Source organism: Malaya genurostris, chromosome 2 (assembly GCF_030247185.1).
Source record: "Malaya genurostris strain Urasoe2022 chromosome 2, Malgen_1.1, whole genome shotgun sequence".
Lineage (NCBI taxonomy): Eukaryota > Metazoa > Arthropoda > Insecta > Diptera > Culicidae > Malaya > Malaya genurostris.
This window is the reverse complement of record NC_080571.1, coordinates 234,185,584-234,211,871: the sequence shown is the minus strand read 5'-3', so window position 1 is coordinate 234,211,871 and position 26,288 is coordinate 234,185,584. Positions and strand designations below refer to the sequence as shown.

Below are 26,288 nucleotides of genomic sequence, written 5' to 3'. Positions count from 1 at the left end.
TTTTCACAAACTTAAATTCAAATGAAAGGTCTTGAGGTCCCATACAAAATTCCTGAATATTATTTGGATCCGACTTCCGGTTCCGGAATTATGGGGTAAAATGTGCAAAAAATTGTGAAAATAAGTGCACTAATTTATCTCAGAGATGGCTGAACCGATTTTCACAAACTTAGATTCAAATGAAAGGTCTTGAGGTCCCATACAAAATTCCTGAATATTATTTGGATCCGACTTCCGGTTCCGGAATTATGGGGTAAAATATGCAAAAAATTGTGAAAATAAGTGCACTAATTTTTCTCAGAGATGGCTGAACCGATTTTCACAAACTTAGATTCAAATGAAAGGTCTTGAGGTCCCATACAAAATTCCTGAATATTATTTGGATCCGACTTCCGGTTCCGGAATTATGGGGTAAAATGTGCAAAAAATTGTGAAAATAAGTGCACTAACTTTTTTTCAGAGATGGCTGAACCGATTTTCACAAACTTAGATTCAAATGAAAGGTCTTGAGGTCCCATACAAAATTCCTGAATATTATTTGGATCCGACTTCCGGTTCGAGAGTTATGGGGTAAAATGTGCAAAAAAAATAAAATATGTGTTTTAACTTTTCTCATAGATGGCGCGACCGATTTTCACAAACTTAGATTCAAATGAAAGGTCCTGTGGTCCGATACGTTATTCCTGAATTTCATGCGGATCCGACTTCCGGATCCGGAAATATAGGGTAAAGTGTGTTAAAAATTGTACACCATCACTGAAAATTGGGAAAAACCTTAAAAATTTTTTTAAATCGACCTCAAATCTTTTCCAATTTGATGGTTTTTATCAGTAGACGGTCAAACAAACCGATTTCGGTTATTCTTTTAAGAATCGAAGAAAAAATTTTTTTTCGCCTTTTTGCCTTTCTCATATAGAAAGGTTATGCAATCACTGTGAAAACCGACGTTTGAACCGAGGCCCGGAGGGCCGAGTGTCATATACCATTCGACTCAGTTCGTCGAGTACGCAAAATGTCTGTGTGTGTATGTGTGTGTGTGTGTGTGTATGTGCGTATGTGTGTATGTAACGTTTTTTTTGCACTAACTTTTCTCGGAGATGGTTGAACCGATTTTCACAAACTTAGATTCAAATGAAAGGTCTTGTGGTCCCATACAAAATTCCTGAATATTATTTGGATCCGACTTCCGGTTCCGGAATTATGGGGTAAAATGTGCAAAAAATTGTGAAAATAAGTGCACTAACTTTTCTCTGAGATGGCTGAATCGATTTTCACAAACTAAGATTCAAATGAAAGGTCTTGAGGTCCCATACAAAATTCCTGAATATTATTTGGATCCGACTTCCGATTCGAGAGTTATGGGGTAAAATGTGCAAAAAAAAGAAAATATGTGTTTGAACTTTTCTCATAGATGGCGCGACCGATTTTCACAAACTTAGGTTCAAATGAAAAGTCCTGTGGTCCCATGCGTTATTCCTGAATTTCATGCGGATCCGACTTCCGGATCAGGAAATATAGGGTAAAGTGTGTTAAAAATTGTACACCATCACTGAAAATGGGTAAAAACCCTAAAAAAATTTCTAAATCGACCTCAAATCTTTTCCAATTTGATGGTTTTTATCAGTAGACGGTCAAACAAACCGATTTCGGTTATTCTTTTAAGAATCGAAGAATTTTTTTTTTTGCCTTTCTCATATAGAAAGGTTATGCAATCACTGTAAAAACCGACGTTTGAACCGAGGCCCGGAGGGCCGAGTGTCATATACCATTCGACTCAGTTCGTCGAGTACGCAAAATGTCTGTGTGTGTATGTGTGTGTGTGTGTGTGTGTATGTGCGTATGTGTGTATGTAACGTTTTTTTTGCACTAACTTTTCTCGGAGATGGCTGAACCGATTTTCACAAACTTAGATTCAAATGAAAGGTCTTGTGGTCCCATACAAAATTCCTGAATATTATTTGGATCCGACTTCCGGTTCCGGAATTATGGGGTAAAATGTGCAAAAAATTGTGAAAATAAGTGCACTAACTTATCTCAGAGATGGCTGAACCGATTTTCACAAACTTAAATTCAAATGAAAGGTCTTGAGGTCCCATACAAAATTCCTGAATATTATTTGGATCCGACTTCCGGTTCCGGAATTATGGGGTAAAATGTGCAAAAAATTGTGAAAATAAGTGCACTAATTTATCTCAGAGATGGCTGAACCGATTTTCACAAACTTAGATTCAAATGAAAGGTCTTGAGGTCCCATACAAAATTCCTGAATATTATTTGGATCCGACTTCCGGTTCCGGAATTATGGGGTAAAATATGCAAAAAATTGTGAAAATAAGTGCACTAATTTTTCTCAGAGATGGCTGAACCGATTTTCACAAACTTAGATTCAAATGAAAGGTCTTGAGGTCCCATACAAAATTCCTGAATATTATTTGGATCCGACTTCCGGTTCCGGAATTATGGGGTAAAATGTGCAAAAAATTGTGAAAATAAGTGCACTAACTTTTTTTCAGAGATGGCTGAACCGATTTTCACAAACTTAGATTCAAATGAAAGGTCTTGAGGTCCCATACAAAATTCCTGAATATTATTTGGATCCGACTTCCGGTTCGAGAGTTATGGGGTAAAATGTGCAAAAAAAATAAAATATGTGTTTGAACTTTTCTCATAGATGGCGCGACCGATTTTCACAAACTTAGATTCAAATGAAAGGTCCTGTGGTCCGATACGTTATTCCTGAATTTCATGCGGATCCGACTTCCGGATCCGGAAATATAGGGTAAAGTGTGTTAAAAATTGTACACCATCACTGAAAATTGGGAAAAACCTTAAAAATTTTTTTAAATCGACCTCAAATCTTTTCCAATTTGATGGTTTTTATCAGTAGACGGTCAAACAAACCGATTTCGGTTATTCTTTTAAGAATCGAAGAAAAAATTTTTTTTCGCCTTTTTGCCTTTCTCATATAGAAAGGTTATGCAATCACTGTGAAAACCGACGTTTGAACCGAGGCCCGGAGGGCCGAGTGTCATATACCATTCGACTCAGTTCGTCGAGTACGCAAAATGTCTGTGTGTGTATGTGTGTGTGTGTGTGTGTATGTGCGTATGTGTGTATGTAACGTTTTTTTTGCACTAACTTTTCTCGGAGATGGTTGAACCGATTTTCACAAACTTAGATTCAAATGAAAGGTCTTGTGGTCCCATACAAAATTCCTGAATATTATTTGGATCCGACTTCCGGTTCCGGAATTATGGGGTAAAATGTGCAAAAAATTGTGAAAATAAGTGCACTAACTTTTCTCTGAGATGGCTGAATCGATTTTCACAAACTAAGATTCAAATGAAAGGTCTTGAGGTCCCATACAAAATTCCTGAATATTATTTGGATCCGACTTCCGATTCGAGAGTTATGGGGTAAAATGTGCAAAAAAAAGAAAATATGTGTTTGAACTTTTCTCATAGATGGCGCGACCGATTTTCACAAACTTAGGTTCAAATGAAAAGTCCTGTGGTCCCATGCGTTATTCCTGAATTTCATGCGGATCCGACTTCCGGATCAGGAAATATAGGGTAAAGTGTGTTAAAAATTGTACACCATCACTGAAAATGGGTAAAAACCCTAAAAAAATTTCTAAATCGACCTCAAATCTTTTCCAATTTGATGGTTTTTATCAGTAGACGGTCAAACAAACCGATTTCGGTTATTCTTTTAAGAATCGAAGAATTTTTTTTTTTGCCTTTCTCATATAGAAAGGTTATGCAATCACTGTAAAAACCGACGTTTGAACCGAGGCCCGGAGGGCCGAGTGTCATATACCATTCGACTCAGTTCGTCGAGTACGCAAAATGTCTGTGTGTGTGTTTGTGTGTGTGTGTGTATGTGCGTATGTGTGTATGTAACGTTTTATGCACTAACTTTATGGGGTAAAATGTGCAAAAATAAGAAAATATGTGTTATAACTTTTCTCATAGATGGCGCGACCGATTTTCACAAACTTAGGTTCAAATGAAAGGCCCTGTGGTCCCATACGTAATTCCTGAATTTCATCCGGATCCGACTTCCGGATCCGGAAATATAGGGTAAAGTGTGTTAAAAATTTATACCATTACTGAAAAGAGCGAAAAACCGTAAAAAGTTTTCTAAATCGACCTCAAATCTTTTCCAATTGATAGTTTTTATCAGTACATGGTCAAACAAATCTATTTCGATTATTCTTTTAAGAATCGAAGAAAAATAATTTTGAAGAATACCACAGTATTATATATGATAGTTTGATTGATATGAGAAAGGCATCATTACACCACTAGGTGGATTAAAACAGGTTTTTTATTTAAAATGTATTTTTATTCAGGCCTATTTGCGTACAAGCTTTACGTGGCCGAATTAGCCGATTTTTTAAATAATGCATTTTTTGAAGTGGATCTCGTTGTCACTCTTTTTCTAGGAGGAGAGGAGCTTCCATTTCCCTCCTGCGAGGGTTGAGGGGCACTTTGTTCGTGACTTGTCTCGTCATTCATTACCGCATCGGTGGTTTTGTTGTTGATTTCCGTCTTCTTTTCGTTTTTCTTGATGTTCGCAGTCTTGAGCTCGTTGCTAGTTGCTGTAAATGCGCCTTGTTGTACATTGGTTGCAGTTGCTGGTTGGTTTGATGGTGAAACAGGAGTACTGCGCTCACTAGTTTCCATTGTTGAACGGTTGACCTTGTCTTTGGTTGAAGATGTCCTTTTCGCAGTTTCAGTGCAAGGTTTACCGTGGTGTGCAGGTTGTTCACACAACTGGCATGTAACCAGCAGATTTTCATAGGTAAATAGCGTTTTACACGGACGTGTCCCACCTTGACCACAAATGATGTAAGATGGAATTGCCTTACGTAGATGCATACGTACCACTCGCCATTCCGGATACCGGGGAAAAAATTCCGCCATACTTCCCTTTCGATGGAAAGGATTTCACCGTACTGCGGCATATTCTCCCGAACGTACTGATCGGTGGCCTGCGGGGGGAGGTCATGCACGCGTACTTTTATGGCATTGTCCACCATGTGCACAGGGATTTTGTATTTAATGTTATCACACTCAACACTGTGCACCTCGTTGTTAACCGAAGCGAATGCAATTGCATCGCTTTCACGTTTAAACATAATGTACACACAGTTAGACGCTTTGTTGAATTGAATCTCAGTTACATCATTAGCGTCTAGATGCATTCGGTCTTTAAGTAAAATTTCAATTTCATTTGCTACTGGTCTAACTTTGCAACGCTTGAAATCTATACAAATTGAATTTGGTCTTGTAGGCCAAGTTTCAGGCTTTGTTAAATCGTATTTGTCCTTTCGTGCACTCTATTGTTCACTGTACTGTATTGTCTTCTGTTGTTTCGACCGTAAATGACTTGCGACCGTAAATGATTTTCGATTGCGTCGTGTGAGATGCGAGCACGAACTAATAGTTGTCTCCTTGTCCAGTTTATTACATGGCTTACCGTAGTGAACAGCTTTTTGGCAATATTGACATGTGGCCATCTGATTGTCATAGGTAACAAGTGATTTGCACGGAATTCTTGTATCTTGACCGAAAATCACATAAGAAGGTATAGGCTTCTTCAAGTGTATGCGTAATAAACGTACACCATTTAGAATACCGGGGAAAAAATTTTCCACTTTTCTTTTTCGATAGAGAGAATCTCTCCGTATTGGGACATAGTTTTGCGAATATAAGAATCGGTGACGCTTGAGTGAAGATCATGCACACGCACTTCTATAGCACTATCATCCATATATACTGGAATGTTGTAGTTAATGTTCTCGTGTTCCACATAATGCACATTATTATTGTCTTTTGCGAATTGAATTGCATCCAACTCTTTATAAAACTGGATGTAAACAACATCATTCGTCTTATTGCATTGAAGTAAATGCACACGTTCTAATAAAGTGGATATTTTTAGATACGAAGGATTTCTGGTGCCTTGGAGAGACGACGCTTACATTTTAAGTTGATATTGAACTTACCAATTTAAGCATTCTTCTCAGCAAGAATGGCTTTTATCGTATCAAAGAACGCTCTCTAGCAACTCTTCACACGATTCAATCAGTGCCATCAAAGAGAGACGAATATCATCTCAGTAACAAAACACCTACATGGTCCATTTAACACAGAATGGACACCAGTGCGAAAACGATTTTCTCTCGACAACCCTTCTGAACATCACGGGTTAGCACGTTGGGGTAGGAATTCGCTCTGAAGCAATTCTCGTTTTGCGATCCGATTCTATACGGGCAGTGGATAATTGTGATAGAATCATTTTACTATTGTCGCCTATTCTAACTATGTACATATAACTTCGGCATAAGATGTGTCTATGAAAATATCTGTGAATGCTCAACACAAAGGTTTCGTAATATTGTAACCTAGTATGAGAATGATCAAGTTGATTCATCGGTTCGATTTTCTGGGATAATTGTCAAATTGCGATTATCCCTTATTAAATTCCACACAGCGCCGATTATTGCAAAACTGTATCTAGCCGTGAAATACTCAACGTATGAGATGGAGCGAAAAAATGGAGAAAAAATCTTTCACGGTTCATGCATTGAGAGGCAGTGAGTTCTTGTAGCATCATCTACCAGATTGACGATGTTGTATACAATTTAGAGAAATAGTATCAATCCATTTGAATATTGATATCTAATTGCCACTTATTATGTGCGCTTTGTGTAATCTAAATCATTCGAAAGCAAAATGCAAGAAAAATCTCTTAGTTTGATTTCAGCGCTTCTAGAGCACAAACTTTTTGTTGATTCCCAATGACCAATAGTATTCATCTGACTCCATTACACACATTCTGGAATTCCACCAGTCATGTAGTAGGCAACAATGTTTTTTTTTTATTCAAGAATATAATGTTTAAGGCACACTGCTTAAGCTCTAAGATGCCAAGGGCTTTTACTAATTTAAAATTTACGACTAACTTAAAACTAGGGTTGTATCATTAAGTAATGTCATATTTGGGTCGCAGTGGTTGACTTTGGCAGATCCAGCCTTCATGTGATCGGCCGGTGAATTGAATATTTCATGAGTCTTCCATATGGCGTTGGTGAATATTCATGTTGGCCGCATTCTTCGGTCCGTGTGGGTCCGCGGGAAACACCCCCAGGTTACGAATACCCGGCGGGTGGCCCGCATGCTGTTGATAAGTTTCCGTGGGCGATGATGCTGTTGTTACAGAAGAAAATGAAAAAAAATATATAGCGAAGTAAATATTGCGGAAAACGGAGTAAAAAGGGGATATGGGAATGAAATGACTAAAACGACAGAGATCTAATTAGTTGACATCGAGATGGTGAAGAGACGGGGAGGGGGGAAGCGAAGGTTAGTGACAGCAAAAAGATCTTGTTAGTTCCGATGAAGATGGTGGACAGATGAGGAATCGGGATAATCGGCGGAAGTTAGTGTCGAACCTGCAGTTGAGAAATAATTCTTAGCCACAGTTGAAACAACGTCGATAAATAGGAGGAACTTTCTAAGCCAGATGTAACAGATTACACTTGTATATTAATGTGTTTGAGAAACTGGTATATGAGAAGCATATATGAACTATCCCGACTCGTCAACACATCCCGAACCGGAACCTCAGGCGGTCTACCTCGGGCCCTGAGGGATTCCAGTAGCTTCGACCTGGCGTCGCGATACTCTACGTACGACCACACGACATGCTCGATGTCCTGATAACCGTCGCCACAGGTGCAGAGCCCGTTCTCCACGATCCCGATACGCCGGAGATGTGCGTTGAATGTATAGTGATTTGACATGAGTCGTGACATAACGCGAATGAAATCACGACTCACGTTCATCCCCTTGAACCAAGGTTTCGTCGATACCTTAGGGATAATGGAGTGTAGCCATCGTCCCAGTTCGTCATTGCTCCATGAAGTTTGCCAACTTTCGAGAGTTTTCTGACGAGAGATACTGAAAAATTCATTGAAGCAGATTGGTCTTTCATAAATATCACCTTCTAATGCGCCCACTTTAGCCAATGAGTCTGCCTTTTCATTGCCCGGAATGGAACAATGCGAAGGGACCCAGACTAACGATATTAAATAAGACCGTTCAGATAAAGTACTCAAATGTTCCCGTATTTTCCCCAGGAAATATGGGGGATACTTTCCTGGCTTCATTGCCCGGAGAGCTTCTATTGAGCTTAGACTGTCCGTGACAATGAAGTAATGGTCTTTGGGCAACGTTTCAATGATCTCGAGGGTGTACTGAATAGCAGCTAATTCTGCGACGTAAACTGAAGCCGGATCACTGAGTTTGTAAGAAGCGGTGATGTTTTGATTGAAGATGCCGAAGCCTGTGGACTCGTTGATGTTTGATCCGTCAGTGTAAAACACCTTTTCACAGTTGACTGTTCTAAATTTATTATAAAAAATATTTGGGGCCACTTGAGGGCGCACGTGAGCCGGAATTCCACGAATTTCTTCTCTCATGGATGTGTCGAAAAACACAGTAGAATCAGAAGTATCCAAGAAATGAGCACGGTTGGAAACAAACAAAGAAGGATTAATATTCTGAGCCATGTAATCAAAATACAAGGACATAAAACGGGTTTGAGAATTAAGCTCAACTAACCTTTCGAAATTTTCAATCACCAGAGGATTCAAAATGTCGCATCGAATGAGCAAACGATATGAGAGATCCCAGAACCGGTTTTTCAATGGGAGAACACCCGCCAGCACTTCGAGGCTCATCGTATGAGTCGATTGCATGCAACCCAAGGCAATACGCAAACAACGATACTGAATTCTTTCCAGCATGATGAAATGAGTGTTCGCCGCGGATCGGAAGCAAAAGCATCCGTATTCCATCACGGACAATATCGTTGTTTGGTACAGCCTGATCAGGTCTCCTGGATGGGCACCCCACCACGACCCGGTTATTGTACGAAGAAAGTTGATTCTTTGTTGGCATTTTCTTTTCAGATACCTAATGTGACATCCCCAGGTGCCTTTGGAGTCGAACCAGACCCCGAGATATTTAAATGTGAAGACCTGAGCTATGTTTTCACCCCCTAGTTGAAGCTGTAGTTGTGCTGGTTCTCGCTTCCTTGAAAATACAACCAGCTCAGTTTTCTCCGTAGAGAACTCGATACCCATTTGAAGAGCCCATGTGGATAAGTTGGCAAGAGTATCTTGTAACGGCCCTTGCAGATCGCCAGCTTTGGGTCCTATAATAGACACAACGCTGTCGTCGGCAAGTTGTCTTAGCGTGCAAGATGTATTGATACATTTATCGATGTCGTTTACGTAAAAATTGTATAGAAGGGGGCTTAAGCATGAGCCCTGAGGAAGACCCATGTAACTGAATCGTATTGTCGACAAATCACCATGCGCGAAATACATGTGTTTCTCAGACAATAGATTATGTAAAAAGTTGTTCAAAACTGGCGAAAGACCATGGTGATGCAGCTTCTCAGATAGGATATTTATAGAAACTGAGTCAAAAGCCCCCTTAATGTCAAGGAAAACTGACGCCATTTGTTCTTTACGAGCAAATGCCATTTGAATTTCTGTTGAGAGCAACGCAAGACAATCGTTCGTTCCTTTACCCCTGCGGAAACCAAATTGTGTATCTGAAAGTAAGCCATTAGTTTCAACCCAATTGTCTAGACGGAAGAGAATCATTTTCTCGAACAATTTCCGGATACAGGAAAGCATAGCAATCGGCCGATACGAATTGTGATCGGAGGCTGATTTTCCTGGTTTTTGAATGGCGATCACTTTCACTTGTCTCCAGTCATGTGGAACAATGTTGTCCTCAAGGAACTTATTGAATAAACTCAACAAGCGCCTTTTGGCGGGGTCTGGCAGATTTTTCAACAAGTTGAATTTTATTCTGTCTAATCCCGGGGCTTTATTGTTACATGACAAGAGTGCAAGTGATAGCTCTACCATCGAAAACGGTGTTTCGTTTGTATTTGGTGTCGCGGCGCGGGTGATCTTCTGTTCCGGAACAGAGTCTGGGCAGACTTTTTTAGCGAAATCGAATATCCAGTGGTTGGAATATTCCTCGCTTTCATTCGTGGTGTTATGATTGCGCATTCGTCGGGCTGTGTTCCAAAGAGTGCTCATAGATGTTTCTTTCGTTAAGCCGTCTATAAACCGACGCCAGTAACCGCGTTTCTTGGCTCTAATCAAGTTCTTAGTTTTAACGTCTAACGCCGCGTAATTCCGGTAATTATCAGGTGTTCCATTTTTTCTGAATATTTTATACGCGGAGGCTCTCTCCGCGTTTAAATTTGTGCACTCGTTGTCCCACCACGGGTTGGGAGGACGGATGTTAGTTTTCGCGCCGGGTACACGTTTCGTCTGAGCGTGAGTCGCGGTGTCGAGAATCAAGCCAGCCAAAAACGTGTACTCTTCCTCCGGAGGAAGTTGTTGAGTTCTTTCAAGTTTCTCAGATATCGAGGTCGCATAGCTATTCCAATCAATATTTCGTGTGAGGTCATACGAAACATTGATTGTCTTCGATGGTTTTGAGCCGCTGGTGATTGATATTACGATCGGTAGATGATCGCTACCATGGGGATCAGGAATTACCTCCCACGTGCAATCCAACCGTAGCGATGTCGAGCAAAGGGATAAATCCAGCGCACTTGGTCTTGCTGGTGGTGCAGGAATCCGTGTCATTTCTCCCGTATTCAAGATTGTCATATTGAAGTTGTCGCAGATATAATGGATCATAGTTGATCTGTTATCATCGTGAAGACAGCCCCATCCCGTACCGTGTGAGTTAAAGTCTCCAAAAACCAACGTCGGTGCAGGAAGGAGTTCTACGATATCACTGAGCCACCGATGCCCAACCGAGGCTCTTGGGGGAATGTAGATGGAAGCAATGCAAAGGTCCTTACCTTTGATTGTAACATGACATGCGACAACTTCAATACCTGGTATCGAAGGGAGGTTAATGCGATAGAAAGAATAGCACTTTTTGATCCCCAAAAGTACTCCTCCATAGGGATTATCTCGATCCAGACGAATAATGTTAAAATCGTGAAAGTTTAAGGGTATTTCAGAAGTTAGCCAAGTTTCGCACAATGCAAATGCGTCACATTTCAGATTGTTTACTAGAAATTTAAATGAATCTATTTTTGGGATAATACTTCTGCAATTCCACTGTAAAACAGTGATTAGATCCGTGACCTCGGTGGATGATTTAGCCATCGAGAGATACAATCGCTGAAAGAAGGGGCCAATTTGCAGTCAACTGCTTCAAATATGTTTTTACTGTTGGCATGAAAGCAATTAAAATGCTTCTAAGAGGGTCTGAAATATTGAAAGTTGTAAAAATCCAGTCCACAACATCAGAGAACTTTATAAGTCCAGCACCTAGTTGGTTCTCTGGTGGATTTTCAGGGACGCTTGGGGATTTTTTAGTCCCTGGAAGCGGTGGGAATTCCATCTCGGAATTGAGTTTTCCGAGACCAGGAGCTTTTTGCTTCGGTGATTTTTCCCGATTCCCGTTAGCTGTAACTTTTCGAAGCCCTTCGGAAGACACCTTCGAACCCTTACTAGGTAGCTTATGAGAAGATTTATTTATTCTTTTCCTACAGCTATGAGGGACCGCTGAAGATGGACCTTCCAAAGGGTCGTCAGAATCGCTCTCGTCAGTTGACAAGCAGGCATATGGATTCGTTGCCTGTTTAGGAGGGGTGGCACTCTTAACCATCTCGGCAAAGGAACGCTTGGAGTGTTCCTTCAGGGAACGCTTCATCCGATCTCCTCGCAGTTTGTAAGCGGGACAGTCAGTGAGGTCATGCGGACCCTCCTTACAGTAGAGGCACTTTTCAGCATCCTTACCGCAAGAGCCGTCCGCATGAGCTTCCCCACAGTTAGCACAACGTGGCTTATTGCTGCAATGAGTAGCTGTATGCCCCAGTTGTTTGCAATTGGTACAATTCATTATCCGGGGTACAAATAAACGAACAGGCAAACGAACCCGGTCCAAGAGGATGTAGTTGGGCAATGCCGAGCCGGCGAAGGTCACACGATAAGAGTCTGATTGGGGATAAGACTTTGTTCCATCCCCGGCGATCGATACTGAATGCAATCGCTTGCAATCCAGTATCTTGACATTCTTAAGTGAGGGGTCTTTAAAACAACCCGCCCCGTACTTAAGAATATCCTCGCAAGTCAAACTCGAATCGGTGACCACACCGTCGATTTCGACTTCACGAGCTGGCACGTAGACGCGGTACTCCAGCGTAAAAGGATCCTTTTGAACAAGCTCTTTAGCCTGTTTTGAGCTGGTAAACAGGACCCTGAGCTTGTCTGGCCGTATTCTATCTATACTTTTTATGGTATTATATCGCGAATTCAGGTCCCGCGATATTTTTAAAATATTCAGTTTTTTTTCCTTTGATTTGGTCCGGAAATAGACCGCGTAAGGCCCGGCCGGTAGTGCGAGCCCATCAGGATAGCTCTTTATGCGGGACTTTTTACTGACAAGGGAAGTCTCCATTTGAACATCGGGAGCGGGGGGGCAGGATTTAAAATAGGCATAGCGGAACTACTTCCGCGCAAAAACAAATGATTCGGGGGGAAATATAATGGTCAAATAAAGAAATAAAAATAAACGACGTAAAGATACTTAACTAAGATCCAACGCTGGACACCAAGCTGGACTTCGTCGATCGGCGTATCGCCGCTTTGATGGTGTGCAAAAAACCTCCGAGAGGAAAAGGCACACTTATTTATAATCCTCACACAATGGCCGCTTGTTTATAATCCTCACACTTGGCCTTGATCGGCGAAACAATAATCGGCTAACGGTACCGTTTCGATCGACCGCTCGCAATAAGGCACTGTTCTATTATATAATGCGAAAAAAAAAACCTCTCAGAGGAAAAAGCACTATTGTCTATCACACAATATCGTCCGACCACTTTATCACACACACAACTGGTTTTCAATGCTTTCGCAGTAAATCCAAATCACGTCCGTTCGCTCGGAAGGTTGAAACGGCAATGGGCAACAATGTTGATACCCAATTAAGCACGTGGCTCGGAATGACGAACCACATGAATCAAGCATGCACTTCACACAAATCAACTCGTTGCGCGCCAAAAGATTCTTTCAACGATCTAGTATTCCTTTCTTCGACGGCCAAACACTTATGCAACTCGTTATGCGCCAAACACCTATCAATGATCTAGCAATCATTGGCGACTTTTTCAGTGGAAAATTCCATTGTCCATACAAAATAACTTTATTGGTTTTTCCCACTTTTCCGGTAAGTTTTCCTAATTTTTTTGATGTACGAACCCGGTGGGGGTAAAAACTGATCAAACAAAAAAAAATCATCTTAATCCGTTCATCCGTTCTTACGTGATGCGATTACAAAGAATGATCTCTGCATTTTTATATATATAGATAGATAGATAGATGTAGGTTTCTATAACAAGTAACAAAAACCTTTATTAATCCCCCTATTGGCCTAGCCTTTCGCATATTACTCTTATTATCATAAATATTTCCAAGGAGTTCTTTAAAAAACGTTTCATTGAACCTTGAATAAAACCAAGAACGTTTAATCGGGGATTAAATAGCATAATACTTCAGTAAACTGAGGACCGGTATACTGAAGTAAGATTTTTTTGACATTTGCCATCAAGATCTACAAATTACAGAAGTTCAATGGCTGCGAAAACCACCAGCTACCGTTAACATCGTGGGTGTGGGTTTGTGAGGCTTACAAAACGGGCATATTAGATAGATTATTTTAAATCAAAATCATAATCCATTTTGCTTTGTAGTAAAAAATTCTAACCGAAAAAAATTTCTAACGAATGCTCAAACTACTTACACTTGAAGGACTCACTGTTTACCATTTTCAAAATTAAATTTTTCACACCGGGAATACACGTACACTAAAGTCTTTTTCATGCGAGTTGTTGACATTTGTAAATGAGTATAAAGTACCAAAGACATTTTTTTTTTCCCCTTTATGGGCTGCTCTGGCCGAGGGGGGTGGTTACAACGATCCACACTTTCCATACCAGACGAACTAGGCTATGGTGCCCAAATGAACACTAGTAACGAAGGAGGAAATCCTCCAGCATGTAACCCAAGCGACAGATTCCTTTGCGGCTATCAATTTGCAACGAAAGATACGAGTATCTTCTATTGCAAGTTCGCCAGAGAATTTGTCACTTGAGCAGGAAGTGTGTGCTTCACCCTGTAACCAGTCAATCATTGAGTCGTGCGTCTCTGTCGTATTCGTATTTTGTCATCCTACCAGCTGCTTCTGTGTCTTAAATGTCCTCGTCGATGAAACTTTGCAAATTTCGCATTGTATCCGCTTCGGTCTTGTCCCTGCTTTCCTAAATAGTCTTATATGTCTGAAGCGGTACAAACGATTATTACTTTAAAGTTCCTAAATAGATGTAGATATGTTTGGTCTACTAACACTATCCATTCTAATCTGCTCTGATTAATTCTATCTTTGTCGAAGTTACGTTACATTTCCTTTTGCATCGCTTTTTTATTATGCCGGAGAAACCTGTTAATATCTCAATGTGATAATTTATCAAGAATAAAGAAATAAATATTTATAATATTACAATAACAACAACAATAATAATAATGATAATAATAAAAGTAATAATAAAAATAGAAATATTGTGACTTACCAAAAGTTAATATGTCATCAAAAGATTTATTACAATAACATACCAATGTTTCGTCGTTTCACTGGGGCTCTTGATTTGTTTTCAATTTCCTTTTGGTATTCCTGTAGCATCCTAGTATATCCATATCGTTTTTGTCTATAATCTTTTATTTTGATATTTTCTCGTGATAAAAATAAAAGAAAATTAGGTGTTAGTAAGCTTGTTAAATTATATAATGTAAGGATGCGCATTTAACACTAGATTGCCCAGGAAAGTCACAATATGTAAACACTGGAAGGACCGCGTGAAATTCTGTGAACTTTTTTAATTCTTTATTTACCGATATATGCACTTAGGAATACTGCACTAGCTTTTATTTATTCTGTCACAGTTTATATTATTGACTTTCTCTCTTTCCATCATTCTGACTGCCTTTGAGCAGTCTAGGTCTAAACTAAGTGTTGGGCCTTCTAGTGTTGAGCACGCATCCAGGAAACAAGAACTACATGTATTTCGTGAAGAAATACTAGGTGTGATTGGATGAAATGGTCCACGTGAACCGCTCTCTTCCAGAAACACACATCTCACACTCTTAGTTAGAAGGTGACATCTGTGTCCAAGTTTGAGAAATCTAAGTACATTCAAACCTTTCCCGATATGAGAGTGTATTCACACTTGATTAATCAGTTTCGTCATCATTGCAATTTGTAAACATTACCGATACCGAGCCGGATCGGAAAGGTTTGAAAGTTCTTAAACGGTTCATAGGATATCAATTTACTCCTATTCCTGATAACAATAGTCCTCCTTTTAGAATTAAATTCACCAAGCTCAGGACGAATATGATATATTAATATTCATCCCAACTGGATCAAAATAATTCAAATTGGTGACCAATTCCAGGCATAAGAATGCTCGAAACCACCTAATGACCTATTGTCAATTTCAAGCATTATTAGTCCTGTCCACTCCGTGATCGATTCAGACAACACAATAATTTTCATCTTTTAAATTTATAAGCTAACGATCGATCTCGGTATGGTCAGACTTTGTAAATACGCGAAGTGTAAATTGACTCCCACCCCCATCCACCAAGCGGGGGTACGCACCCTGTAGCTCATCATCCAAAGCCCAGGGAGTATAAAGTACCAAAGACATTGGAAATCTATTCATGCTTCACAGTGTATTTATATGTATAAATGTAAACAAGCATTTTAATGTATTTTACTTACCAACAAGAGCCTGATACGGCTCGCTATCTAAACCACTTATTTTTTCCATCCTGAATTTGGTAAAATTTTTACTACTCACTCGGGTCGGGTACGGGTACAGGTAATTTTTAATCGGGTACGGGTCAGGTACGGGTAATTTTTTTTTATTATTGATCGGGTACGGGTCGGGTACGGGTAATTTTTTAAATTTTTAATCGGTTACGGGTCGGGTACGGGTAAATTTTTTTTGCTGATCTCTCGGGTACGGGTCGGGTTCGGGTATAAGAATTTGTATACCCGACCATCTCTACTTAGCATCTCAAATACTGTTTACTTCTTATGGGTACCCGACCATTCTGGTATTACTGGAAATGAATGGGCTGATGAGTTGGCTGGTGCAACGAATGATTTCATTGGTCCGGAACCAGCTTTACCACTTTCAACCAGTTGGATAAAGCACAAGATTCGATCTTGGGTTGCATACAAACATGCCAGCAAAAGGATATTCTCTCGTTTATCACCCACACACTTAAATTTTTTAGCTGAGTCTCGGCAAAAAAAATGCCGAGATTCGCACAGCCGAGTAATCAGCAATCATCTCGGCAAAAATAAAATAACTGAGTGTCTCGGCACCCTCAAATTTGACAAACGTCAAATATTGCCGAAATCGCCAGCATAAGATTTACTGTTTGCTCAGTGAAACGTTCGCTGAATATTCGGCAATCCAAAAAAAAAAGAAAAAATGAAAAAAACAAATTACCAAATCATCAGTAATTAAAAATCTAGTCAATTAATTTTGTTTGTAACTTCTAAACATTATAAACACACCATTCAGGATCAAAAATTCATTTTATCAACACTTAAAGGAGGCTTACAAATTTGTTGCCAGTAGTGCTTAAAGCCTCTACCTTAAAACATGTAGCATAATAAAAAGCGGAGTTTCCGGATGCGGCCACCTTGAGTCGAGCTGGAAATATGAAAATAAAAATAAATACACAAAAATTTTCAATATTTAATGATGCATATACGGTATTGTTCAAAAAATAAACTTACTTTGATCTATTGAATTTGTCCATGCATTGGGTTATTTTCTCGCATATCCCCCAAAGTTTTGTCTCGAGGACTCTTTGAGCCCCGTGTTGGGTGTTTTTCCCTTATAATGTGATCTGATAAAGTCGCTTTTTATAAAGCGAAACATGTCACTATATTTATTCAATATTTTTACTTGCAAGTGGTTCTACGTTTCTTCGAAGATTATCCATTTTTTCACTCGAGAATTTCATCAGAAAATAATCGCGCAATGCGTAGCTAAAATGTAACGTGGCAATAAATGACAGCTGTCGTGCTGAATCTCGGCAACAGCTAGCGCATATTACGAAATCTCGGCAAACGTCTCTGCTGATGTCGGCATATCTGTTGTTTACTGATAAATTCAGCAAGCAATTATGCCAAATTTCGGCAAAGTGAAGCATTTTACCGAAATATCAGTGAATGCATTTAACGAAGTTCAGAAACATGCGTATTGATTACTGAGCAATCAGCAAATTTAGGTGTTGCTGATCAGTTTCGGCATTTTATTATGCCGAGCTCAAAAAATGGTTTTAAGTGTGCAATGTGATAAGGAGCTATAGTCAGAAGGGTTCATCGTTCTTCCACGAGTGAATTAATCTTTTCTGTATTCACCTTGAATAGGGTTTAGCAGATTGTTTGGCATCCTTTCGGGGGTACCGAATTAACTTTTGCTCGTACATACTGCGATTCGTTCTGCATTCTTCCGGAAGTGCAGAATGGTGTCGCTTTTGTAAAATCTCTAAATCCTCTCGGGGGTTGGAAGTTTTATAAACTGTGCATCGTTCATCAGAAAGAACGCACATAGTAACAAACCTAAATAGGTTTTACAGTAGACTGTTCGGAATCTCGTAGAGGTTCAGAATTTACTTCTGCTTCCACTAAATGTGATCCCCAGCAGACTGTTCAGCGTCCCGTAGGAGTGAAGAATTTACTTCTGCTTTTTTGTGTTTTTGTGTCGTCAATTTTCTTCATCCTAGTCCAAACCATACCATTTCCCTTCAATCCCTCCCTCTTATATATCGGGAAAATGATGCTAAAAACAAATTGATGGCACAAATTTCCAAATATCAAGGGGAAAGTGCCATTCGAGCCAATTTGTTCCGATTCTTGAAGCTGTCATTGCATTCATACGATTCAGATAGCGCTTCCTATGGAAAATAGTTGAAATAATATTCGAAATACAAAACTATGCATCGACAACAAACTGACCGATCATTTTCTCTTCCAGGTCAGCCTCGATCTTGCCATCCTGCTGCAGGTGTACATCTATCGGAAAAATCCACCGCGTAGTAGCCACCGCGGTGACTAGCAGTTTGCCCCCCAAAATATTCAAAATGGCAACGGTACCCACAACATTATCAACAACTCCGGCAATCATTTCAACAGCACTAACATAATCAAAACCAACAGCTGCACACAAACCGTACCACCGTCTTTGGTTACACGTTGCGACCAGCACACCCATCGTTCCGGCTCCATCCTCGGTGGATCCCGAGTAAAAGTTGCCTACTCGTCGTCTCCCGCTGCTTCCTCATTCTACAGTTCCGCCATTAGCGCCGGTCCCGTTCAAACCGACTGTTCACTATCCCTCCGATCGACCGTGACGCCACACCGGCATCAGCTGACTTCACGCTTCCAACACTCTAAATCACATTCGATATCCGGTTCCCGAGAGACCACACCGGTGCGGATCATCGATGGCGCTTGCCAGCGAAGGGCCAATTCGGAAAAGTTTGACCGTCAAAAAACTGCATCGCTGCCATTGCCCAAACGCAGACAGTTGAGTTTGATGAGTGCCAATTCCGGAAACGATTCCAAGCATGAGGGCGGCACCGGTACAGCGATCGTTAGGCCAAAGACCCGCGGGCATGTACTGAATGAGGATATGTTCAATTTGAGCAGCGCTGCAGACAACTGTTCGTTCGTTACAATCACCGGAAATGCTTTCAGCAATCGTCGAGATTCCAATTGTACCTTGAACAGCAATAGTTACAAGGAACAGTACATTCTAGGTAGTAACTATAACAATAACATTAACCGACACAGTCGGGAACACTATGATTCGATGTTGATACCGGTGTCGTTACGGCGCAAAAGTGGTCCCTCCAATGAAGGTGGTGACACCAGAGATTACATTATAACACATAACAAACTAACAGATGACAATGAATCCGCAGCTGTCGAACCGGAACCACACCACTATGCAACTAATTCTAAATCTCTGGAGGATATCTTATGACGACACGCAGCACTGGTCCTTTGGCCAGTGCTGGGACAGGAACAGATTGTGGAGCTGCAGGGTGAGCAATCGAAACGACAGCAACAGTCGGCAACGTCGACCATATCAAACAATGAATCTCGCACGATGCGCTCAGTGGAGACGCAAACCGAACTGCTCGAATGCAGCGGTGACGAGGGAGCCAGTAGCGAAGACGCCGTCAGTGTTACCGACGATGAGCTGGGAGAACATGGTACCACGGGAGCTGACGATGTTGGATGCCAAGATGAACGGGACGGCAAAGATGACGAAGACGATGAGTACGAAGATATTCTTGGGGAGGACACGAAGCTAAAAAACATCAAAAGACTTAACTGTAGCAATTTGTTTAATTTCAACAAACTCGAGCTCTTAAATGAGCGCTGCTCTGTGGTCACAGTTGGGAAACAAATCACTGATAGCAGCCGGAATCTGTGCGAACACGAACTGCACGTGGCAATCGATGAGGATCTGAAAGCTGCTGGACATCCAACCGTCGTCGTGACGGGTGTGACAGCAGGAGAGGGAAAACGGACTTTGGAAGATGCCGCTAGCTCGAACTCGGTCATCTTCATCCAGGAGAGTCCGGAAGTGATATTATAGCAGTGGCATTTCTCTTTTCATTTTGAAATCGTTATTTATTTGTAGATAATGTAGAAAGAGAAATATGATTGTTAGTAACCTTGAACCCTTTCTCCCTGCAGTAGTGAACCAGAGTCCGCCAGTGATTCGGATGTACTGGCACAGACAGAAGTGATCTATTTTTGTACCAAAAAAGTAACAAACATTTACAGAATCTATTAGATCTATTTAATGGCAACCCAATTGGATGTACAAGAAAATCAAAAAAACGATGACGTTTGTTCCCCTTTCGTGATAATTTTAGCTTCATCTTTATGAGTCCCAAAATGCACCCAATCATCTTCTCATCCTCGTGAATCCTTTATACACTAAGCAATCAACTGTTCCATTGAAACAAAAAAAAATGATGCCATTAGCAATATTTTGGGGGGTTGTAACAATCAACCCGACTTTCATCGACTAGGTTAATGAGAAAAGTCCAACAACTTTGATTTAAGTAAGACTTTTTGCCTTCAACTACGCTTTTCGACACTAACTAGCTAAACTGAGAAAATGAATTTCTATTAAACTAAAGACAGGGAAACCACTACATTTAACTGAGTTTCTTTTTGTTCAATCTAGTCTGTAATAAGTTCAGCAAACTTAAGTTCTTAAACCAAAATCTAACATGCAATATATGCCGAGAAAAAACGTTTCACTGTCAAATTATGTGTATTTTTGACGAGAAAAAAAAGAAGAATATTCAACTGTAGATTGATAGTTCCGAGTTTCAGAAATGAAAAAAAATGACCAAATACTAACACTACTTTACAACTGAATGGGCTGAGAATGCTGTTAAAAATTCCATGTATTACATGTCATATATGCGAGAGCCTTGGCTAACAAAAAGCATTTATACAACATTTGTTTGGATAATTTGAAATTTAGCTAAAAAAAATTAGGAATAAGAAATAGACAAAAAAAATATAGCAAGTGCTTCTGGACGATTTGACTACTACTGCTTCCATCGAATAATCCTTTTCTTCGGTTTCGTCGTTTTAGGCGAACTTACTTTCAACCGAACACCGTTACTTTCAATTAAGCACGGACTGCACGTACTAATTAGCAATTGAAAAAGCTTCCAAGCCCGATGAGACTCCGAATGCACTATTTATTACCACTGGTGAAAAGTAAGTTAGTTATTAGATCTACCGTTGCACGAAAATAAAACAAACAAACAAAAAAACATATATCTAGAAAACAAAAAACACGCAAATCAAGCAAACAGAATTAATAGAATCGTAGAAAATGAATCAAGTAAACAATTATATCAGCTAAAACAAAAACAAGTGTGTGAGCACAAGCATTTTCCTTGGGCGAATTGTAGTGCCCCCAAGCACATGTAAACAGAACAAAACAAAACAAAACATACATACTCAGCAAGTTTGAAACGAGCAAAGACAAAACAATCTGCAAAAGTGCCATCTGGTGAGAATATTATTAATCGATTCGACTGTCCCATTCTGTTAGGGGGGCTTTGTGAAAGCCGCCAGTTAGCTGCTTTATAATTTGCGTGTTTAGCTACCGTATACCGAAAAAAACCACTAGTTTCACACCAACTATCGGAGGATGATTGTATTGTGAAACACTGAGTTGTCCCGCGTGAATGATGAGATAGTGCGATTTTTTTAAAATTATCTATTTACTAAATTGTTTTCGTTTGATTCTTTCAAGCTTCAGCAAAGCGAGTTACTATAGAATCAACAGAGCTGACTTATAGTAAAGTTAAACAAATATATTTTAGGGAGGAATTTATTACAATAAAAAAAAAAACGATGAATGCGACGAAATGTTATGTGAAAATTACCACTAGGCTAACAGGAAAGCTGTGTACATTGACTAGAATATAAAACACAATGGAAAATGGAGATCGCGTTTAAGAAGTTCTATGACTTGGTCTAGATGACTGTTCCCTTTATGTTTACTTTGGGCGTTTGCACATTCAATTCTGTTCACATCGGAATTACTCTAATATGAATTACTCTAGTATGATTGAATCGAACGCTGCTCTAAGATCTACAAACTGATAAAGACTCCGCAAGTTGTACTCCTGGAACTTTTCAAGAATTCGTTGCATCTGGTATTGCTATTCACATACCTTCACCGAAAAAAGGGTTCTGCCGAAAGACCCAGTCCGTTGAATTGAGCTCTACACAGTACCTAGTAGACAATATTAAGGAGTGTTAAAACTAAATAGTTATAATAAGAAATTCTATAATTCATTTTGTGAGAGGCTGAGATTTCACTAGGATATTGATAGTAATTATTATCTTGCTCCAGACAGGACCAGCCTGGAGGCCGTGTGAAATCTGACGGAAAAAATAATCAAAAATAGATCCAGCTATTTCCTGCTTCCATGTCGTAAAAGGGCACAATTTTCTCTTTTACTACTTTCGATTACCAAATTCTTTCAATGTGTTTTCAATTCCTGTGTGTCCTCTTCGTTCTCGAACATATCAGGTGTACCTCAAGGCAGCAACATGGATCCACTTCTGTTCTCGCTGTTTTTTAATGACGCTTCTTCACTACTAAGTGGTAGCTGCAAATTAGTTTACGCCGACGATTTGGAACTATACCTTGAGGTACGCTTTATTGACGACTGCGTCCGTCTTCAAAAGCTTCTGGATGAATTCGTTCCCTGATGTCGGTGGAACTGGATTATCGGCAGCATTGAAAAATATCAGATCAGAGCAATCCAAATCACCACTGTTATTCAATGAAAAACGACATAATTTTTTTTTTGTAGATTGAGATGGAGCGATATAGGTAAGAAATTTTTCCCGATGTTTTTGAATAGTGTGCATGATTTGTGTCTCATTTTCATCCAGCTGTAATTTGTAGTTTTGTAATGACATAAATAGAAGATGCCAAAAAAATAGAGCGAGAAGACTATTGTATATTATCTGATGAACAGGAAAGATGTTGGAATATATGGTACTGGTCGTGAGGCGGCTATGATTTGGACTATTGCTCGAAGTACGCTTACAAACTCGGTGCTGTTGTAGACATGTATCCACCAGAGCTTAAAATTGTCATGCATTCTCAATCAAAGAAACCAATCCAACAACCTCATTTTCAATATTTTACTGTCTCATTCGTAAATGACCGACACGAGCACGTATTTTCGTTTCTCATTGAAAAAAGAAAAAGTATTATTACCAACGTCACTCTTTCCTCTATGACAAGACGAAACCAAACTAACGTCTGCAGGGAGCATCAGCAGAATTTCAATTCTCATTTTTTCATCGATGTATTGAAAATCTGTGACGCTTGGCTATAAAGAGTGAAGTAATGCTAGGATTCATAAAACGATTTTGTTACTGTTTTCACGATCCGTATACAATTAAAACATTATACATTGCCTATGTTCGGTCAGTACTAGAATATTGTAGCTTAGTTTGGTCACCTTACTTAATCACATGGGAAGATCGAATTGAATCAGTTCAAAAACAATTTTTGTTAATTGCACTTCGTAAGTTAGATTGGACAAGACTTCCTCTTCCGTCATATAAAGCCCGCTGTATGCTGATAAGTATTCAAACATTAAAAGAACGCAGAAAATTATCAAAGGTCTCATTTGTAAATGACATTGTCTCAAATCGCATAGATTCCAGTCAACTCCTGTCCAAACTAAATTTTTACATACCAGCTCGGCGTTTAAGAAATCGAAATATTTTTATTACAAACCACCAGCGAACAAACTATGCAAAAAATGGGCCAATAAATCAATTGATGGCTGTATACAACAAGCATTCAGAAGCAGTCGATTTCACTATGTCAAAAAACAAACTAAAGCAATATTTCAGTTCTATTCGGTAAGCCAATTATTATTATTTAACTCACAAAAAATTATACATTATTTAGTGATCTATTTAGAATAGTTTACTAATTTAAGACGATTATTGTAATTATCCTTATGGTCTACTTTTGATTGACGACAAATAAATAAATAAACAAATAAATAAAATAAATAATTACATCCCAGAACCTCTTTGGAAACCAAACCTACCACAAACTCGAGCACCAACAGGTAAAAGTCATTGTGAAATCTTTTTCTGTCATTTTCGATTCTCAAAGCTTCGGTTGTATACCGACACTGCCATGTATGGGATTTTCACGGAAAACCGCAAATGACTGAAAGGGCAAATAAATGAAAGAACACAATTTTTAAACTACTCTTCCGGTTATGTCATTGACTGGACATGGATTTCGTTTTCATAGTTTTCAAGCGAAGCTGAGAGCGACATTAATTTCTCATCATTTTCGTCTATTTTGAGTCAATGAAAATGACTTTTATTAGCTCTGCTATCCACCACAGCTCAAAGTGGCGGAAATGGTAAAACGCATATGCACCGATTACATAAGAACGCAGGTTCGAGTCCTGTCTATGAGCGTATCTTTTTCCTAAAAAATCATCTTTTCTGTGAGTTTCTCATTCATTTGACTTCTTCAATATATGTTTCCACTCAGCCAATGCAAAACTGAACTTAGTTATGGCGACTTTACGTCAAATCAACTAAAAATCAATAAATAGTTAGTTCTTAGTTTTAGTAAGCCTTTCTTGTTGTCCATCACTTACAGGTGATGATGCTCTATTCTATTTCTGTCCTAAAAGTACTCGAATTGCTTGTTTCTGGCATAGAATAATACCCGATTTCTCGCGAGACAAAACAAAGTGAGCAAATGGTATACAATACTGACATTGGCAAGATGATTGTCGTAGGTGACCAGTGATTTGCATGAGAGGCATGAGTCTTGACGGAAGAACACGTGAAAAGGGACAGGATTCTTGAAGTGCATGCGCAATAAACAAATCTACCGAAAGGATTGTACCATATCACGTCATGAGTCTTCTAGAATACTTATCGCTAACGTTCGGAAGAATGCCATGCACACGTACAAAACATATCGTGCACAAATAGTTTCCTGTAAGACGACTTCATTTCTGACATTGAAAATGAATCCATCTTACTTCCAGTCGTAGGAGAAAACGCAACATTGCATTACTTTTTCGACAAAATATCTAATTTTAGCCTGCATCAAGTAAACTCCGTAAAAAATCGACGAAATGCATATTTAGATCTTCTTTTCACAAATTGCACAGAAGACTTTTGTGTAAATGCATCAAACCTTTCATTATGGAAAAATGAAGCATTTCACACCGCAATTGAATATTCATTATTTACACACAATGCATCCCTTCCCTACGACTTGGAATATGAGGAAGTGCCGGAATACAATAGAATTGACTTTAAAGAAGTCAAGCGTAGACTAAGTATAATTAAATGGCGAAATGTATTGAATATAGAAGGAAATGTCGACTACGAAGTAGACAAATTTTATCAAATTATAAACAATATATTAGCAGAAACTTCACCGACGAAAAGAAGAAGAAAAAATTATAATAGCAAATTACCTGTATGGTTCAATTCACAACTGAAACATCTAAAAAATAGAGAGATCAAAAGCACCCCAAATTTACAAACAAGAAAAAAGTGACACTCATCTTCAAAATACATAGACCTCTGCAATCAACTCAAAATAGCCATAAATGCAGCACATGAATAATATAAATAAATAAATATATTGAAACGAAATTGAGACTTATCCTAAGATTTTTTTTAACTACCCGAAAACTAAACTAAAAAGCAACAATTTTCCATCTCAAATGCATCTCGACGGACATGTAGGAAAAAATAGTACAGAAATCTGCAAACGTTTTGCAAACTTTTTCCAGGAAGTATATACATCGTATTCAGAAACTGATCGTGACCGTGAATACTTTTCTTTCATACCTGCATTTTCCAACTCCATCTCTGTAAACTATCTATCACAACATGACATTTCGACAGCACTGAAAAACTTAGACGCCTCGAAAGGCCTGGCCTGGACCTGACAGTATACCACGAATATTATTAAAAAATCTTGCTGAAGAACTCACACTACCACTACAACTACTTTTTAATTTATCACTTAATAAATGTACTTTGCCTAAAGCATGGAAATCCTCTTTTCTTGTACCAATATTTAAATCTGGCTCAAAATCTAACATTCGGAACTACCGTGGAATAGCTATTATCTCTTGCATTCCAAAATTATTTGAAATAATTGTAAACGAAAAACTTTTTCAACCACTGAAGAACGTAATAACGTAATAACTTACAGCATGGCTTTTTCAAAGTTCGCTCAACTAAAACAAATCTCCTTGAATTTGTGACATTCACTTTGAACGCAATGGATGCTAGCAACCACGTAGAAACTCTTCAGACCGCCTTTAGTAAAGCTTTCGACCGTACTGACACACCATTACTTCTATACAAACTACAAAAATAAGGCGTATAACACGAATCATGTACAAGTAGTTCGCCTTCTAAACATAAACTCTGGACCAATTAATGTAAGTAACATCAGGGCTCTCACCTAGGGCCTCTTCTTTTCATTTTAAATATAAACGACAT

General features: G+C 39.2%; 1 protein-coding gene across 3 annotated transcripts in view; it reads left to right on the top strand.

Moving 5' to 3' along the window:
* Positions 1-21,041, top strand: part of LOC131428179 (solute carrier family 66 member 2) — a 97,070-nt gene extending 76,029 nt beyond the window's left edge. For all 3 annotated transcript variants that reach the window (XM_058591899.1, XM_058591900.1, XM_058591897.1), the window contains one exon: positions 18,181-21,041. In XM_058591899.1, coding sequence (XP_058447882.1) covers positions 18,181-18,261 — 81 coding nt within the window. In that variant the 3' untranslated portion in view covers positions 18,262-21,041. The remainder of the gene's footprint in view (positions 1-18,180) is intronic.
* The last annotated feature ends 5,247 nt before the right edge of the window (positions 21,042-26,288 follow it).